This window comes from Chelonoidis abingdonii, chromosome 3 (genome assembly GCF_003597395.2).
Source record: "Chelonoidis abingdonii isolate Lonesome George chromosome 3, CheloAbing_2.0, whole genome shotgun sequence".
Taxonomy (NCBI): Eukaryota; Metazoa; Chordata; order Testudines; family Testudinidae; genus Chelonoidis; species Chelonoidis abingdonii.
This window is the reverse complement of record NC_133771.1, coordinates 14594180-14614455: the sequence shown is the minus strand read 5'-3', so window position 1 is coordinate 14614455 and position 20276 is coordinate 14594180. Positions and strand designations below refer to the sequence as shown.

Sequence of the window (20276 nt, the reverse complement as noted above, 5' to 3'; positions counted from 1 at the left end):
GAAGGACAATCCCTAGGCTTGTAGGCGCTTTCACAGGTAAGTGCAGTGAGCTCCCAGCAGATTCAAATAATGAATCAGTATAACCTAGCTCTGGGAAAGCTGTTGGAAAATATTTGATTGTTCTTGAACATAACAAAGAAAATAAAATCACAAGCCTGTGTGGCTTGCAACCTCGACACCCTTTTCATTTATCTTCCAATTCCTTTCTCCTGCCATGGACAAAAAGAGAAACTAAACCACTAGTTCATGCCTCCCCTCAATCGGAGCCATAGTATGCCTTAATTTGCTACATAAAGTCAATGGGGGCTGTGTGCAGGGACTGAGACTAAGTCTACACTATTGCGGTAAGTTGACCTACACAGAGTCAATGTACCTTAGGTCTAGTTACTGCGGGTGTCTACTCCACGGGGAGTCGACGGGAAAAAATCTCCCATCAACTTACCTTACTCTTCTCGTTGGGGGTAGAGTACATGGATCAACTGGAGAGCGATCTGCAGTTGATTTGGCGGGTCTTCACTAGACCCGCTAAATCGACCACCGGTGGATCAATCTCAGAGTGTTGATCCCTGCTGTAGCGTAGACCTGCCCTAAGTGCCCAAGGTTTCAGGCCTGAGAGGTATAGCTTAAAGCTCTAAGCATCTGCTTTGGAATAGCTTTGTTATCTGGTGTCCTATATTCACATCCTTGAAGGAATAATCCATCCCTTTATCTTTACCATATACTTTACCACATACAAGTTTCAGATGAGACCTTACAAGCCAAAGTGCTGTCCACTCTCTCAAGTGTTGGTAAAGATCCTCAGGCATATATTAGAAGAGCAAGAGTTTGTTGATGAAAGAGAAAATTCAGCAGCATGGTGTCCACTCTGTGTTTAGCTGTCCCTGCTGTGTTGTTGTGCATCACAGCTACTGAGAGAAGCAGAATCACTTGCCCTGGGCCCATGCTCTTCTTTTCCCAGCTGGGCTGCAGGGGGTCATGTAATCCTGCAGTAAGTTGCCTGGTGGGAATCGGAATTCTCTTCTTGAATGCTTAGACCAGCAGGGGTAGAATTGTTGAAAGGAGAACAAGCCCAGTGCCTCCAGCTTAATCAAATGAGTTCCTGGGGCATCTCACCTCACTCAGCAATGACCCCCTCCAGCTAAGTGCAGGACTGGCTCCAGAGAGGAGACCTGGGCCCAGATTTTCCAGCTCACTTTTGCGGAGTGTTTAAAATCGTATATGTGTGCATTTCTCACAAGGGATGAACTTTAAAACCTCAGTGGTCACATTTGTCTCAGAATAGAAACAGCTGAGTTTGAAACCAAAATAAAATTTCAAGTTTATACGTGATTAAAAAAAATAGGTTTCCTGCATTTTTAGAAAGACTTTTCTTAAGCCTTAATAGGTGGCATAATTGCCTCCAGTTTGCAGTCCAGTGTCTTATCCGCTAGTCTATGCTGCCTTCTTATTTTAAAGTAGCCTAGATTTATAGTAAACATGTTATTAGCTAAACTTTATTTTGAGCTACAATGCTGGTTTTAAAAAAAAAAAGGCATAAATCAGGTATTTGCCAACTTCATTCTGACTCTTGCCATGTTCACCTACCAGTGTGGGTTCTCAGATAAACAGAGGTCATTGGGGAAAAAAATCAAACTCTTCCCATGCTTCTGAAGAACAGAAACAAACATCTGCCTCCTTGAAAAATATACAGCAAACATCCCTATCAATGTCTGCTACTCTTCTCGCCATGGAGCCCGGGGGCTGGTAGCAGCCACCTGTGGCCTAATTTGTGCATCTGGCCACCCCTTGTGGCTTTACCGTTGGTTAAGCCAGGTTATGTTCCATCTCACCCCATAACTGCCCACTTGAAGGTTAGTTTTCACAGCCCATTATACCCGTACCCCTATTATTACTACCGGAGAGCTATTTTTAACCGGTAACGCAATGACATTGATATTAACCTCAACAGAGAAGAACTGCAAACTGAAATAAATGGAACAAGCCTTCTGAAACCAGCCCAGAAGAGAAGACACTGCATTGCAATTAGGATAAACTCAGGGTTTGGGTCTAACACTGTATTGGGAGCATGACCACTGCTTGGCACAGGCAACCTGAGCCCTCCGATGCGTAAATGCTACTACACCATAATGCTCTGTGCTCCTTTAGCCACCTTTTCTTTGATGCTCTCAAAGCATTTTTGCAAACTGTAAGCCTCACAACACTCTGTGAGATAGGTAACAATTGTCGTCCCTATTTAGCAGATGCTGAAATCGAGGCACCAGGAGTGAAGTGACTTGTCCAAGGCCCCACAGGAAGTCTGGTCCAGCAAGAATAGAACCTCATTCTCCGTTCTGGGCTTTAATCACAAAACTCTCAACTTCAAGGTGTTTGCAGCACAGGGTCTTCTACTCTCTTCCCAACCTTGTCCCCTCTTTCTTTCCTTTATTGTCTCCCTGTCTGAGCCATTTCCTCCTTAGTTTTTTTATCTTTATATTTTCCTTTTTCTGTGAATATCTCTTCACCCAATAACCTTCCTCTCTCTGCCTTTGATCTCTCTCCTTGACCATATAACATCCTGGGAAAATACCAGTACAAGATAAAAGGATTAATGATGGCGTGTGTTGAAATGTAACCCTAGTCAAGCTGCTGTCTCTGGAGGAAGGTTACTTTCTCTTTAAATGTTGTGCCCTTTGAGAGCTGTGCAGAGTCAGACACTCAGACAACTATGACAGTAAGTTCACTACCAGTAGAATGGAACTAGAGGAGAGAGCCTGGAAGCAGGGCAGAGGGAGAGAAGACAAAAGTACTCCTGAAACTGCTCAGCTTTCCAGAGATTCGTAGAGTTTAAGGCTAGAAGGGACGAATAAGAGCATCTAGTCTGATTTCTTGTCTGACACAGTCCATATAGAATTCACTCATTGATTCCTGCATCAAGCTCACAACTTCTGGCTGAGCGAGGGCACATCATTTAGAAAGACATACCATCCTGATGTAAAGATTTCTGGTGGAAAAAAATCCACAACACACTTTGAGAACTTGTTCCAGTGGTTTGTTGCCTTCACTGTTTAAAATTCGGCTTTATATGCTGGTCTGAATTTATGTAGTGTCAATTTCCAGCCATCAGATCTTGTTATGCCTTTGTCTAGTGAATTAAAGAATCCTCTGCTATTAGATATCCTCTGCAAGTGTAGGTACTTTTAGACCAGGATCAACTCACATCCCAACCTGTTCTTCAAGAAGCCAAATAGATCGAGCTCCTTTCCCAATTGTGCCCAGAGAGAGAGTGAGTGATGGAAGGTCGAATTCTTCCATCCTTATTCATGTTGAGTAGTTTTTTGTTCCATTGATTTTGTTGCGGCTACTCCCAGACTAAGGTAACATTGTGAGTGAAGAGGGAAGAATCCTTCCTTGAGTGAATTAAGAAGGAGTTTTATTGCTAAGGGTGAAACACAATCATCTTTGCACCAGGATACCACCAGCTTGCACTACTTTTCTCTGTTTTGCAGTAGGAAATTTGCATCCTTTACAAATCAAGGTCCCATCAGGTGACCAAATTACAGCAGAAACCTCTATGCCAGTAGGAGTCTATTAATGGCACCTGTATTAGCAGCAAACATGTTGATCATGGTTAACATTACTGCAATAAATGCCATAGGCCAGAGTAGTTAATTATTTTTTGTCAAGATCCAGACTCCAGAGAAATATTTTTCACACCGCAATAACAATAATGATAATAAGTAAATAAAAAGATGTTGCCCTCTGTTCAAAAGCATCTGGTGGCCTGGATTTGGCCCACCGTCCGCCTGTTGACTACGCCGCCTTATGCCATGAAGCAAGAGAAAAATGAGTCCATTAACTGAAAGCCTTAATTAGAAAAGAATTTACAGCTGAGTAATACGTTATTAGCTAGATACTACCACCCCTATTCACACTGTTGCACTGAGCAGTATCTGGCTTTCACTGGGACTACTCATGGAGTGAATATAGCCCTGTGGGGGCTCTATTGGTCAGAATGGTCCATTGGCCAAACGTTCAGACTTCCTGTTGAGTGGGCCTGCTTGAGCTTTAGCAGTGTTTTCACTGAGAGATGTGATGTTTATGCCTATATAACTGGGAAATGAAATAGCTGGGAGTGGCAGTGATTAGCTCTGGGGGGAGCAATGACTTGCTCCAGCCAGAAATTCTGTAGTTCTTTAGAGAACTGAAGACCACAATTAAAGGCAAAGGGGTTTTCTTTGCTCCACTACAAAAGTATACTCCAACTTGCAATTCCTGCTTACTTGAGTAACCATCTTGGTCCGAGTAGAGCCACTGAGGTCATGTGAGACAACCAATGGCACTAACTCCTTAGGATTGTGGGGTCAGGCTCCTAATTTATCAGCCATGATTTGGTAGACCATTGAAATACTCTCCCAGTTCTGTGTTTTAGTACATCTCTGCAAACATCTGTGAATACACAACAGATATTGGGTACCATGGTTCTCAGTGTGGGTACATCATGTCCTGGAAATTCCCATTAAAATGTTCTCCAGCCTCCCAGCTAACTGACTCATCCTCTAGTTGTCAACTCAGCCATAGCGTCAAGAGCTAGCAGCCGGGAAGACACTCAGGCAGCCACAACAATCAAGGTGAAAAGTTTGGGGTGGGTTTTCAGTGCTGAGGAGGGCAGAAGAGGTTGGAAAACTCAGAGGAGGTCAGGGAATTGGGGTGCTTTAATAGTTGGAAGTGTTACCCAGTTGGTCAGGGAGGTCACAGTGTAATGGCACTATGGAAATAGGAACAGAGTGTAATTTTCTTCAGTTCTTCAGATCTAAAAACAAAATATTCCAAAACAACTTCCAAAACAGTGCAGGCAATTTTTATACCTGTGGCCAGGACTCTACATGAACAACAGTGAGCTTTGTGCGTGTAAACAGTTGCACACCTCTGCTGAATGCTTAGAAATGCAGTTTCAGAAGCCGGCTGAGAAAATTTGGGCCCAAGTCCTATTTACACTGATGACAGCTCCCTTCAGCCCAAAAGTTTCCAAAGTGCTTTACAAGTCATATATAAACAGCACCGCAGGGCTATTGCCACCCATGAAGAGAAGGATGGCAACCCTGTGGGGACATGGCACACTGCCCAGCAGCAGGGGATTGGAGGAAAGCTAGCCAAGGAAACTGGAACAAATCCCTATACTTACATGAAGCACCATGGGACATTCGATGGATACATTCAACATACCATGGCTTTTAAGGTCTTGTGAACGAATCCACCTTCCCTGATGTGAGCAAGTCCATGATGATGAGTGTATTTACCTTAGAAGGATAAAGGGGGTGATTCCACTGTTAAGAAGTGATGGAAAGAGTGGCCAGAAGAAGCCATTTACTGTGCACAAAAGCAAGTTTCATTGGTCTACAAACCCAGGAACTATGTTGTGTATTCTTTACCACCACTTACTGCCATTGTCTGTATTAACTAGCTATTTACATATATACAGCTATCGTGCTCTCTCTTCACATCTGCTGTGATGTGATTTGAATCACTGGTTCCAGAGCAGTAGTTTGACTGTGCCAAACCTCGTGAGCTTGTGAAGCTATCTGCTCCTCTAAGAGATGAATAACTAAGGGCCAGGTGCACCCTTTGAAGTACATTGGCATAGCTCTATTGAAGCCTCATCAGTTTACACCAGCTCAGGGTCTGCTGAGAGCCTCGAAGTAGAAGGAGGGAGTAGCATTTATCTACTATCCTCTTAATTATAGCTCTAATACGTATGGAATTGCCAAGAAGAAATTGTGATGATTTAAAAGCAGAGAGATGTAGGGTTGAGCTGGTGTTTTCTTTGTTACCATTGTTGTGAGACTGGTTAAAACACTGCTCTCATTGGGATGAACAAGGTCATTGCACTATCCAGGCTTATTTTTCCCATGTGTGAAGCTTTGTGAAATTTCAGCAATCCGCTTTTTAATCGGTGATATATTTTCGAAGATGTCTGTATTCTTGTTGGCTTGTGGACAGCTGTATCACAAGGATTTCCCTCTGGTATAGAATACAGAGCTCTTCTGTATCAGCGTGGAATGCAGTAGCAAGTCAGTGCACAGTGGTCCATAAGGATACCAGCTACCCTTATAAACTTTTTATAGCTTAGGAAAATAAACATGTGGTTTCAAGGCTCTGCATAGCCAGTGCTCGCTGAGTTTGCAGAACTAAGAAAGAAAATATTGGTAAAGCTAATAAATTTCTGCAGCAGCCAAGGGGCGCTATTCTGAAATCCCTGGGAGGATTTGATGGCTTTATAGATAAATTTGTATTTTATCTCCAGAATCATCAACCAAATTCAGCACTAACATGCACTGTTTTACAAAATGAGCACTACAAACTTGGAGCTGCTGTGGGATACTGACTGTGTATAATCTCTAAAAAGACTTGCTAATTTAGAGGCTCTAGTATATAACAGTTTTAAGGAGAGGGCATTCCCTCTAGGCTAAGGAGTAAAGAACTGGTTATAGCAGTTGTCCCCAAACTTTTTCTATTGTACCCCCCTCTTAACCATAATGGAACCTGTACGTGCTCTCCCTATTTTCCCCCCGCCAAGAACTGTGGTCATAAGCTGTGGCTGAGAGCAGGGTTGGAGCCACAGTCAGGAGCCAGGGCTGGAAGCTGAGCCGCGGGCGGGGGTCTACACTCAGGGCTGGGAGCTGGGGGCCGCGGTTGGGGCCGGGAGCCAAGAACCAAGGCTGGGATTGGAGCTGCGGCTGGGACAGTGGCCAGGAGTGAAGCCACAGCCAGGGCCGGGAGGCGAGGACAAGACCAGGAGTCAGAGCCGGCCTGCAGCTGGGGTCGCAGCTGCGAGTGGAGCCAGTCCTGGAAGTGGGGCTGTGGCTGGGGCCTGAGCTGTGACTGGGGCTAGGGGCAGGGTTGGAAAGGAGCTGGGGGCAGAGCGGAGCTGGATGTCATTCCCTCTCCACCCCTCATGGGGGCTGGCCCAGGCCCCACTGCATCCGCCTGGAATGTTCCTCTGTGCCCCCTGAGGGGGGGGTGCACTCCACAGTTTGGGGACCACTGGGTTACAGCAATGGCAAGAAAACATCTAGCTCTATGTAGATGTTTGACTAATGTGTGTCCTTAATTTTAAACCATCTTCCTAGGCTTTAAGAAAATAAACAAGCAAACTCAAGTATTAAGAGTTAGTAGCGACCAGGTGCATTTAGATTGGAGGGTTACAGTATGTATTGTACCATGGCTATGTAGGTGGTTCCAGGCATTGTAATTTCTGCAGTCCGATCCACTCCCATTTCTCTCAAATTACCATGTGGACTAATTCTGCCCTAGGGAAAACTGTGCTCATGGCTAAGTTTTAAGACCCAATTAATTGAGGGGAAAGGATAGCTCAGTGGTTTGAGCATTGGCCTGCTAATCTCAAGGTTGTGAGTTCAATCCTTGAGGGGGCCATTTAGGGATCTGGGGTAAAAATCTATCTGGGGATTGGTCCTGCTTTGAGCAGGGGGTTGGACTAGATGACCTCCTGAGGTCCCTTCCAACCCTAATCTTCTATGAGTATATGAATTAGGAGAAAGAGCAGCAGACATAACAGAAAAATAGGACCTTGCCCCAAGTCTGTGCTATGCTGCCTTCCACCAAACTTGCAAATTATCAGATCAAAAGTAAGGAGAGTAAATGAAAGCAGACGGGTCAGCATCCCAACCAAGTTGAAATGTGGTTGATTACATTTCCTGGCATAAGTCCCCAATTGCATTTTCAGTTGGATACGAAGAGCTACTTTCTGCCACACACTTCCAGCACTGTCACCTGTAGATCAGGAGACAGATTCCAATACATGCATGTTCCTGTGACAGAATTTACATGCAATGATTGTAGTGGAGTTTTCACATGTCTGCTTGGTGTGTAGGTGTCCATGCTTAACAAGTGTGCATTGCCAGTGCTAGCAGGCATGCAGCTGAGAGGCCCTGCTGAGGCCCATTAGAAAGCTTTTCCTGGTGTCCCCTTTACTCCTTGCCTTAAACTGTTGTCGCTCTCTGCTCTTCAACAGCTGCCATGATCTGCCCACCACCACCCCATGTTGGTGAACTGATGTGTCGCTGTAGTTTTGGATTAGTTTAAGATCCTGATCATGCAATTTGTTCTGGATGGGTGAACTGCTGCATCCAGGGGGAGCCATATGTTGAAGTCTTCACATGTAGAATTAATTGCAGGAATGAGGCCTAAGTTTGTAAAGCACTTTGGAATCCTTCAGGATGAAAGATGCTACATAGATAGGCTGTTGCCGTTACTCATTTCTGCTTTAATGCCAGGGCCTAAATCTAAATCTTCTTCCTTCACTGCTGTCACCAATCAGTTAGGGGCAAACTCTGAAACAGTAAATGTGCCTCTTCCATCCACTTTCAACAGACTGTCATGCCTTTCTCTTCCTTTGTAGTGGCCTGGATATTCAAATCCACTCGCTGCGCTCCTAGATGGGACCTTTTTAAAATGATTATTCAGTAATTAAATTGTCTAATATTTATCATGCAATGATTGTGAGGAAAAGCATCAGAAACAAAAAAGCTGCTCCCCAATTTACAGAATATGTAAATACAGACGATATGTTCTTACCCCCAAAGAGTTTATATTGTCACTAGACGTGAGAGAGAAAGGTAATTCTTACCCTAAGGAGTTTATATTGTCACTAGACATGAGAGAGAAAGGATTGGAGAAGAAAAGTGTAATTATCTTCAATTCACAGATGGGGAACTGAGGCACAGAGAGAGATGGAGTGACTTGCCCAAGGTCACACAGGAATTAAACCCAGATCTCCGAATCCCAGTCCAGTGCCTTAACCACAAAACCATCCTTCCTCTCAATAGAACATCCTTTCTCCCAACCAGCTGAATAATGGGGACTGACGAGGGAATGAAGGGCAGGGGACTATAGTAATACAAATGTGTTTACTCAGTTTAGGTCTATGCACTTCCATTAAATGTACAATCCTTTCACTTAGAGGGGAAAGGCTCTGCATTCCCATTGCCAATCCCCTGACTCCTTGCATTTTTCTCTTTGAAAAGCCAAAGCGGGACATTTAAAAGAAAAATGACTTTTGTTAAAAACAATAGAACTCCTGTACAGCTAGAAGGTGAAATGAAATTTTGATTTGCAGACTGCAAACTTGCAGTATAAAGACTGAAACATTAACACTGATGTTAAACTCAGATAAAGTTATTTTAGTGCCAGCAGAAAATATCTTTCTTCAGGAAGATCTTCTAGGTTCTAATTTGTAAATTCCAAATGGCTTGAATGTATCCAGTCATGCACTTGTCAAGAGGTGAGAGACCTGCCAATAAGTGATTTACAGAATGTTTTCCCATGTTTTGCATTTTGGTAATTTCATGTTGCAACTGTGAATACCTAATATTGCCAAATCCAGCTTCGCCAGCTAAGCCAGGAATGAGCTTGTGGAAGAGAGTTCCTCAGTGAAGGGCATAGGCAAGATTATGTCTCTATGCACCAGTGCCAGAGCTGAAAATATGGCTCTGCTGAGATTAGTCCTGCGAGGTCATCCCCCTGAACTGAAAGGGCTGACTGAGTCCATCTCTTTGGACTTACAGACAAGTAGAAGCAGGCCTTGCTGCAAAATCTGAGCAGGTGGTGCTGCTGAACTCTAGGGCTGTGTGGGGATTCGCTTCAGTGTTCAGATCTGAATTAAGCAAGGTCTGAAACAAATACAGAGAAGATAATGTCTCCCCTAGAGTCTGATCAGAATCCCCAGGCCCAGATGTCCAGGAACTTTCAAGAAGTGCAGCTCCACTTCTGAACCTTGCAGCTCAGGTGCATCTCTGTAGTGGAATGAACCAAGTCCCCAGAGCAGAACATCCCAGAAGCATAAGTCTGGAGATGAACTTAGCATCTTGGGCCTAGCTCTAACTTCCAAGGCAGGAAGAAGCCTTTCACCCTTGAATTTCTTTACTTTAAGACCCATGAAGAGTTCTGTAGCCAGGAAAGCACAGGCCAGAAATTTATTTTCAGAAACTATCTATGAAGGGTGTCATCTCCCCATCGCCCACATTTCTGAATCTCTGAGATTCCCCCAAATTCTCCGGCTACTGAGAACTCATGTCCCCTCTGGCATCTGTCTCACCAGCCTTTGCCCAGGAAAGGCTCAGGGCCACTGGAGTTGATGTCAGTATCAATAACTGAAGTGAAGTTAGCTAGAGGCTGGGCCAGGCATCAGGATGAAAGGGAAGTGTGGGGTCAGAGCCTTAAGGAAGGGCAGTGCAGGGACAGGGCCACGTTTCAGGAGCCAGTTCCCCCCCCATACATGCACACTTCTGGTCTGGGTCATCAGTTAAGGCCTGTATTTTTGAAATGATATTTGAAATGTTTCATTTTACCTCAATGATATAGTTTTCTTTTTTGTTTTGGAGGGGAAAAATCAATTGTAGTTCAAAATAAACTGTTTTTTTCTCCCTGGATTTTTTGGTTTGGCCACCAAACTCAAATACCAGTTAGTTGCTCGGCTGTATTAATAACCTTCCCCTTCCTCTCCCAAATGCACAACAGCGTCATATCTCTATTTAAACAATCGCTCCCATTTTCGTACTGACTAGTGGAATTCCATCATGGGGTAATGGTGGATCTGGTCCTATCAGATACTAATTTGAGCACAGACTAACAGTTTCACCATGCTTTAAGTGTAAATATTGCGGGAGGAAGAGGGAGCCGTGAGGAGATTTTACACTCTGAGCTGCAGCAATGGGAATTTGTGTTCATTGTGTGAACAAAGAATGATGAGGATGGTCTTCAGAGTAAAGTTGATCTTGTGCTTAAGGATCTGTAGTGAGTTTCAGGAAACCTGGCTCCAATTCTCTGTTCTACCACAGACTGTGTATAAGCCTGGTCAATACTTAGTCTCTCTCTACCTGAGCTCTCCATCTCTAAAATGTAGTACTCCATTTGTCTGCTTTTTCTGTTTAGATGGTGAACTCTTTGGGGAAGCACCTGTCTCTTCCTATGTGTTTGTATAGCACCGAGCACAAAGAGCCTCCGATCTCGGTTGGATCCTTTAGCAGGTGCTATTGTAGCAGCAATCATCATGACAACTTGGCATGAGAGGTTGGGGATCCAGCGATACCATCTCAGAAGTCAAAACCTCTTGCAGGAGTTCAGCCTCACTCACCTTGGGAGTGTTTAAAATTGCTTTTCGGCTGAGATAGCAAATCCTTCAGTGTCAAGTGGAAAATTGTATTTTTGATTTATTTTGTTTAGATAAGGGTTCAGATGACCAAATCAGAGCCCCTTTGTGCTCTGATGTGGGTGGAAGTTTATTCAGCCACTGAAATAGACCTGTTCCCCCACCACAACTTTCCCCCCAACTTGCACTCACCACATTTGACTAAAACATATGGGCCTAATTCAGGTTGAAGACTGAAATCATTGCACAGCTCTGGTTAAAAATTATGGCTTTGTATAATGAAATCTTTGTCCATGGAAACTTGAAATAGAGGCTCAGCTTGTGACTTATGGGGAGAACGATGATGGAAATCAATTAATCATTCCACTTCCCAAAATCTGAATGGGAGGACAAATTTGAATTAAAACTGGGCTCTGGCTTACAAGCTACTTGGAAGGCTTCAAAACTTTCATTCAAAGCTCTAGGAGTACAAGTATGAGTGGGAGCAAATACAGTGAGACTGAAAGATTTGTCTTTAGGAAGAAGAGCGATGACAGAGGATAAGAGATCCTGCTGTATAGAATTGTTTGTTTTTGTCCCTAAGGGCTTTCATTGCATTTCAGGCGAGAGCGTTACAATCTAGGGGCTAAGACTTTACAGTCCCACGTCTGTTTATAAAAAAGAAATCCTACTATAACTCTTTAAAAGGAGGGGGGAATCTTCTAAAATATAAGTTCCAAGTACAGCTGAGTGAATTACTGATGTTTCAGTTTGGTAGTAGGTAGAAAAAAAAATCTGCTTCAGTTGCACCAAATCTGAAATGTGTTGGAACTTTTGGTGAATCAAAAAGGTCCCTTCTGGATCTCTTCCAGAGCTTGGATTTGAACCTGGAGGGGAGGGGGAGTGTCTCCCATATCCCAGATGAGTGCCCTAAGCACCGGCCTAAAGTTTATAAAGGGTGGCGGGGGTCAGTGGTTTGAGCATTGGCCTGCTCTAAACCCAGTGTTGTGAGTTCAATCCTTGGGGGGGCCACTTAGGGATCTGTGGCAAAAATCAGTACTTGGTCCTGCTAGTGAAGGCAGGGGGCTGGACTCAATGACCTTTCAAGGTCCCTTCCAGTTCTAGGAGATAGGTGTATCTCCAATTATTTATTTTTTTTATTTTTATCTTTTTTAGCAGTGACACCCTTGGCTCTTTCCACTCTTTCCTGGGCCATTATGTCAATGGTTAAAATTATTCATGCCAAAATTATGAATAGTTTCAGGTCAACTAAAACTGAATTTTTTTTGTTGAATAAACTATTCATCTGAAAAATTTCACTAGTTCCAAGCCCATGATTTAGCAGCTCTAATGTATTTTGGTTATTATTGCCCTAGTTCAGGAAGGGACAGATCACATTATGATTAAATAGCTTCATTGCTTGAAACTAATGTGAAACCACTATACTGTACACTGTTTTCTTCCAGGCCATTTGAAGTCTTCAAGCTACTCAAAGTAGCTCACTTAGCCACACTGTGTTATACAATAAAGTGACTGCCTTGAAGCTGCTGTGCATTTGAAATTAACGTCAGGTGTGCATGGAGAGGAGGGGAAGCAGGGGGACTGGATGAGTGTGGGAACTAAGGAGCCCAATCAAAGCTCATTATTTGGCCCATGGATATTTTCCTTTGCTGTCCCTCTTGCTTCCTGCCAGTGGGTCAACTTGAATGAATATTGGGAGATGAACAATAATTTTGGTTTCTGCCTGGAGTGGGAACAGCTGACAAAGTGTTTAATGGAAGCTGACAGTTAAATACCCCCACCACAGCAGTAAAGTGGCAGACAAAGCATATGAAAATAAACAGCCCAAATGAAAGCTATTTCTGCACAGATTGTTGGCACGCTTTCCGAACCCCAGGCAGGTTATCTGAGATGGTAATTGCTGCCAAAGAATTCTTGTTTTTTTTTTTTTTTAATATCTCTTATGAGCCTTACCTCAAGGGAGCATAGAACATATTTATGGATACGCTTAACTTCAAAATAAGCAAAATCAAGATCAGAAAAAGCAGAGCTGTTTTATGGCACTTATCCTACATTGGTTTTTGTGTTTTCAAAAGCTGGCTTCTTGATAATGGCGCTTAGATAATATCTGAGATATAAATGAGAGGTAGCAGCTGAGCTTAAAAGGAGGTAGGTGCCTAATTCTCATTGGTTTTCAATGGTAATCCCAGCTCAAATGATTCTGGACACAATGGACTGTTCCAAGCAGGGTGGTGGTGGGAGGAGTCTATCTGAACTACAGAGCTAAGGCACCATCCAGCCTTTGCGTAGAGCAAACCTTGCCATTGTCAGCTCTGCGTTTCTGGGTCTGTTGCACATACTGCCCCTTGGTTCGGCTTGTGTTGTTTTTAATCTTGCAGAATTGTTAATCCAAGTCAGTGCATGTTGTTGAAAACTGCCTTATGGTTCAAAAATAGGTTTCATGGATTCTAAGGCCAGACAGGACTGTTAAGATAGTTTAGTGTGACCGGCCGCGTACCACAGACTGAAGAATACAATTGGAATAGGGCACTTATTTATTAGCATTCTACCTCTATAGATCAGAGTGGTTAGAGCAGGTGACTAGGAGTCAGAATTCTGGGTTCTTGTCATGGCTTAACCTCCCTGTCCCTGGGCTGTGAAATGGTTATAATAATAGTTCCATGTCTGATTCGGCGTAGTGATGCTTAATTATTTCCCCCCTTCAGAAAACCCACACAAAGATAACCTTAGCAAGTGTTTGAACCCCAAGACATTTTAAGTTAAGGTTAATGTTTTAAAACCTAAACATTTGAAAGTATTGAAATATTTAAGCTTCTATTACCATGACCCCATGCCCTTCTGAAGCACAGCTATGATTTGCTTATAGACACAAGTACCTGATATTTTGTCACAGGTCATTACTATAGATATAGTTATTCCTGGAGGGTGTTAGTTCTTGGGGCTATATGGGTGTAATCATGATAGGGTGACCAGACAGCAAATGTCAAAAATTGTGACGGGGGGAGTAATAGGAGTCTATGTAAAAAAAAGACCCAAAAATTGGGACTGTCCCTATAAAATCAGGACATCTGGTCACCCTAAATCATAAGCCCCTTGTATTGTTTTGTATAAAGCCTATCATGCAGTGAATACAAGAATTACTGTGGGGCGCTATTGCCCTGCTGCAGTTTGCAAGGTGGCAGATATATGTTGTGTTGGTTATGGAAAGGCTGGCATGAAGGCTGTGGGGTTTAATGCACAAAGAGACCCAGAGGAGGCATGTTGTTCTGCAAAGGGTTTGTGCAGGCCCTTGGATTAGATAGTGGAACTATGTGCAAAAGGGGGGAGATGGTTTTGCGTTGCTATGTGGTCAGTCTGAGTGCTTTGCTTCCTGAAGAAGAGCTCTGTGCAGCTCAGAAGCTTGTCTCTTTCACTACTAGTTGGTCCAATAAAAATATTACCTCATCCACGTTGTCTCTCTTCCTTCCTACTGCCAATTAATATTTTTTTGCAGTCCACTGGTTTGTTGTAAAGGGGATAGTGGTGGATAGATGAGGTGTGAAGGGGATGGACTGGCCCTGCACTGGTATGGTGGGGGTTAATCCTTCCCTCCTAGCAGAAGAAGCCCCTCCCTTGAGGCTCTGCTGGGCATGCTCCAACTGGAAGTCAGGTATAAAAGCCTGTAGAGGTGCTCAATCAGGGTGGACTGCTGGGGAAGAAGGACACTCAGTGGAGGCTCCAGCCCCGGAGCCACTTCAGCTCCTGACTTCAGAAACCAGAGAGCCTGAGGCGCAGACCAGAGACCGGTGGCCCACAGCTAGTCAACAGGAGTCAGAGTCCCAACAAGTCACCTGCGCCAAGGAGCGTGGAGACCCTGATGACGAATGGACCCCGGCTTCAGGACACATGGTAGGAAGTGGCCCGGGGGGGTGGAGTGAGTGGTACCTCGCACATGCAGGTCAGCATGTTGTGAAAGGATCCCCCCTGACTGGGTGGTGACCACGCTCACCACTGACAGGGCCCTGGGCCGGGACCTGGTGGAGAGGGAGGGGCTAGGTTCCCCTACCACCTCTGCTGCCACCCACTCCTAAGTGGTGGCCTACTTCTTTGACTCTGGCCACTAGACCACATAGCCCTGACCCCTAGGGCAATGGTATGGACTCAGGCCACTAGGCTGCATTACCCCACCGGAGGAGGGGAATTAGATGGACTCTGGCCATTGGGCCGCACTGCCCTAGGGGAGCATTGTGTGAGCTCTGGCTGCTAGGCTGCATTATCCCCCTAGAGAAGGGGAAGTAGATGATCTCTGGCCCTTGGGGCACACTGTGCTAACTACAGTGGGGTTTAGAATTTGCACTTCGGTGTAGAGAGGCTGTGTTACCTTCCACCCCCTTGACTAAAGGGGCTGTCGAGGTACTAACCCCACCACATGGGTTCAGAGTGAGTGTTGTTAGCAGGGCCATAACTGTGCCTGTCTACCTTATCAAGCATTTTTCTAACTGGGATGTTTTATTTTTTATCATGATTAGTTAATTGATAAATCAATGGAACATTAACTGTATCTTAACTCTTGTTGGTGGATGATTACCAGCGTGAGGAGAGGCTGAAGCCAGGACTCTGCCTAATCTCTTTCCCTTTGGGACACAGCGCACCCCTGGGAGAGTAAATAAATTAATAGAGCTTAAGCCAATAGGAATTATTAGAGTAGCTAGTCTGACCTCTTGTATATAACAAGCCATTAAATTTCACCCAGCTACCCTTGTAGTGAGCCCAACAACTTGTGTTTGGCTAAATCCAAACTTCCAGAAGGGCACAGTCTTGACTTGAGGGCATCATTGATAGAAAACCCACCTCTACGCTTGGTAGTTTGTTCCAAAGTTTCATCACCCTCCCTGTTGAAAATGTGTGCCTTCTTTCACATTTGAATTTGGCTTCAGCTTCCAGATATTAGTTCTTGTTATGCCTTTCTCCCCCACAATTAAAGCACAATTTGGTATCTGGTACTTTTCTCCCCTTGTACACAACCATCATGTTACCTCTCCATCTTCTTTCTGATAGACTCAAAGAGCTTTGTCTATTCAGCTTATCACTAATAAGGCATATTGTATTGTCCTTGAATCATTCTCTTGGCTCTTCTCTGAACTCTCTGCAGTTTATCAACATCCTTTTTCATATGTGGCCACCAGAGCGGGACGGAGTATTTCAGTACAAGTCTCAGTGGGGCCCTATACAGAGGTAAAAATCCCCTCCCTGCTCCTATCCACTACCTCCCCCTTTATGCATCCAAAGATGTCATTAACCCTTTTTACCACAGCATCGCACTAGGCATGCATGTTGAATGTCTTGTCCACTCTGACCTCTAAATCTTTGTCCAGCTCACTACTTTCCAGGATATAGTTCCCCATTTTCCCGGCTGGGCCTGCGTTCTTTGTTCCTAAAGGCATAACTTTGCATTTGACAGAATTAAAATATATTTTATATGAATGGGCCCAGTTTACCTAGGAATCTAGTTTGATCCGTATCATGGCCTTTGCCTCATCTTTATTTGCTACTCTGCCAGTCTTTGTATCATCCACAAAATATTATCAGCAATGATTTTATATTCACTTTAAGATCATTGATTAAAATGTTGAGTAGTGTTGGCCTAGTACCGAGTCATGTCAAATCAAATCCCTCTAGAAATGTCACCATTGCCTCTTGGCAATGACTTTTTGAGATCAGTGAGTTAGCCAGTTCTCAGTCCATTTAACATGGGCTTTCTTGATATTGTATAGTGCTGATTTTTTAATAAGCATGTCAGTTCCTCCGCTCCCCTGAGCACAGGCACTCGAATTCTCCCAGGTTATTATGTGGGCTGCAAGTTGGGGAATGATGCTCTTTAGTGTCTTCCCAACTTTCCCCCTCCCCCTGACAATGCACCCCTCTCAGAGTCAGGCAGAATTCACCATATGTGAATATTTTCTCTAATTATAACCTAGAAACCAGTGGGCCTGGTTCTCATTTACACTAAGGCCCCTTTACTCTGCTCTGGCATAATCTGTACCCACTTCAAGGCCTGTTTACGCTGCCAGAGTGACGTCAGGGGCGATGGGGGGAGGCAGTCTTAGTTTACATGGGAATCAGGCCCAATGCCTCGTGTTGTTTGCATGTGGGGTGCCTCAGAGACTTGTGCATTGCTCACTTGTTTCATTGGGGGGCATTTTTTGGATTTATACAAGACTAGGGTTACCACATTTCAAATTCCCAGAGAGAGGACACTGCGAAGGGAAGGGTGAGCTGAAGGGGGTACAGTTAGGGTGTGCTGGAGAGGTAGGTGTGTATGTGTGTACACTGGGATAAGAGGTGCTATTTGGGGGGATGCTGGAGGGGTGTGTGTACTGGGATGGGAGGGAATATTTGGAGAGTGCTGGAGGAGTGTGTGTGCTGGGATGGAAGTGGGTGTTTGGGGTGGTGGTGGAGCGGTGTGCATGTGCTGGATGGAAGGGGGCATTTGGGGGGTGATGGAGGGATGTGTGCGCTGGGTGGGGATATTTGAAGGGTGCTGGAACTGTGTGGCCTGGGTGGGAATGTTTGGGGGAGTGCTGGAGGGGTGTTTGTGTACTGGGTGGTAGTGTTTGGGGGATGCTGGAGGGGTGTGTGTGTACTCGGTGGGAGTAGTTGGGAGGTGCTGGAGGGGTGTGTGTGTACTGGGATGGGAGTGAATTTTGTGGGGGGCTGAAAAGGGCCTACTTGGGGGTACTCGAGCGGGTACCGTCATCCTCAGTCTCGAGGTGGGGGGCAGTCTTGTGTTCCCTGTCATGGCAGCAGGGTGGCTGGTGCAGGCCCAGGAAGCAGCGCCAGCCCATCAGTCAGCACCTCCCTGCTGGCCTTTCCCCCTCCCTAGTGCGGGGAGCTAGGGCCTGGTCCCGTCACCCCTCCCATCTAGGTTCTGAGGCCCTGCAGGGGGGGAGGTGGTCCAGCTGAGAAGTGCTTAGTGACTCCGCTTACCTGATGGGAAGGGGTGGGTGGAATGTAGCAGCTGCGGATGCAGAGGAAGGACCATTTGTGGCATGGAGACAGCTCTTTCTGAGCTGCACCATCTGTTCCACAAGGAAAAATCCCGAACATTTCCTCTTATTTGAAAAATCCACCCAGATGGAGGTGGGTGGACCAAAAAGAGGTGTCCGGGAAAACCCAAACGTCTGGTGACCCTATACAAGAAGCCAAAAAGCTGCTATTACTCTCACCGAAAACAACCCCTCTGCTACTTACTTCTCCAAAGTGTGCCATGTGCCTCCCACGGGAGAGGTCAGTGATGACATATGTTGTCTATATCACTTGCTCTTAATCTACATATTCCTGACTTGTTTTGCAGAGCTCAGTAATGCAACCAGAAACCTGACTCAAGGGATGGAGAGATCAGTGATGAAGTGAAAGGGGTGAGAAAAATTACCCAGAAGAGATAAAAATCCCACAAAGTCTGACTGTTGAAGGGAAACTAGTGCCCCCTCATTAGTTCTGGAAATGTGAGCACAGACTGTGTGTGCTGCCACATCAGAACAGATCAGCAGCTGATTATTTATATGACAGCAGCACCTGGAAGTCACAAGCGAGAGCACAACCCCTGTGTGCTGGGCGCTGTACAGGCGGATTGTAAGAGACCGTCTTTACCTCCAGGAGCTAACAGACTAAATGAAAGAGACTTTGAAAGGGTGGAAAGGGAGACAGAGTCATGAAGCAGGTCAGTGGCAGCGTCTGGGAATAGAGCCCAAATCTCCTGAGTCCTCAGTTCTGTGCCTGGCCACTGAGCTGTGCTGCCTCTCAGATCACTACCCAATCCACAGTGGATAGGATATGTTAGAACTTCCCTTTTCTCTACCTCCCATCTAGGGAGTCTTCCTGGCCAGGGGGAAAATGCTACTTGTCCCTAAAGTGAAATTATAAAACCCCTATCTCAGGTACTTACATGACTCCCATGACCATGGTATCTGGGCACCTTCTGGTCTTTATTCTCACAACCTCCCTGTGAGTTAGGGGATGGGCTATTGTTCCATTTTACAGATGGGGAACTGAAGCAAAGAGAGAGACTGAGGGTATGTCCACCTGAACACACGCTGTGTACGGAGCTGGGGTGCAAATCTTCCACGATCCAGCATGCCGTGCACCAACTGTCCATGTGGACCCTGCTGCAGTTGATTCAAATTTCCACAAGTGCTCATTGATGTCTGCATTCGCACTTATGGTGCAGCAAGCAGGACATGCCATAAGCATCTATGGTCACATAAGTAGTCTGGGCTAGAGCAGGGGACTGACCCCCAATTTCCCAAGTCATCAGCGAGTGTCAGAACCGCTGGACCACCCTTCCTCTTCAAATTTCTTGGCCTAATAATAGAAAGGGAGTGCCAGCTCCTCATGTCCTGGCTGAGCCATTCATCACAAATGCTCTTACAGCAATTATCACTGGTCCTGGCGATACTCCAGACTGTTGGCCATTGCTGCTTTTGCTCTTGCCCTGTCCCTTACATTCGTCTTACCTTCCTCAGTACATGTAATATGATCATGTTTTGTTGGCTTCTTTCCTCCCTCTCCAGAGGTTAAAGAGTTTTAGAAACGTACCTGGTTTGGCAGACTACTTTGCTTCTGCTCCATCCTCCCTCCCTCCATTGCTCCCTCTCCCCCGACCCTCTCTCACTTTCACTGGGCAGGTGATGTGGGCTCTGGCTGGGGATGTGGACTCTAGAGTGGAGCTGGGGATGAGGAGTTTGGGCTGCAGGAGGAGGCTCAGGGCTGGGGCCGGGTGTTGGGTGTGCGTGTGGGCTCCAGAAGGGAGTTTGGGTGCAGGAGGGGACTCTGGTTGAGGACAGGGGGTTGGGGTGCAGGAGGGGGTGAGGGGTGTGGGGTCCCAGTGGCACTTACCATGGCTCCCAGGAAGTGGCTGCCATGTCCCCGCAGCTCCTAGGCACATGGTTGGCCAAGGAGGCTCCATGCACTGCCTTTGCGCCTGTAGGCACCGCCCCTGTGGCTCCCATTGGCTGGGAACCGTGACCAATGGAAGCTGTGGAGGCGGCACCTGCAGGCGCGAGGGCAGTGTGCGGAGCCTCCCTGGCTGCCCATGTGCCTAGGGGCCACAAGGACCTGGCAGTCGCACAGAGCTAGGAGAGGCAGGGAGCCTGCC

At 45.6% G+C, this 20276-nt stretch overlaps 1 protein-coding gene across 1 annotated transcript in view; it reads left to right on the top strand.

Annotated features, from left to right (window-relative positions):
* Positions 1–18581, top strand: part of SUPT3H (SPT3 homolog, SAGA and STAGA complex component) — a 559042-nt gene extending 540461 nt beyond the window's left edge. The window contains exon 14 of the mRNA XM_032802086.2: positions 18477–18581. Coding sequence (XP_032657977.2) covers positions 18477–18503 — 27 coding nt within the window. The 3' untranslated portion in view covers positions 18504–18581. The remainder of the gene's footprint in view (positions 1–18476) is intronic.
* Positions 18582–20276: the final 1695 nt, after the last annotated feature.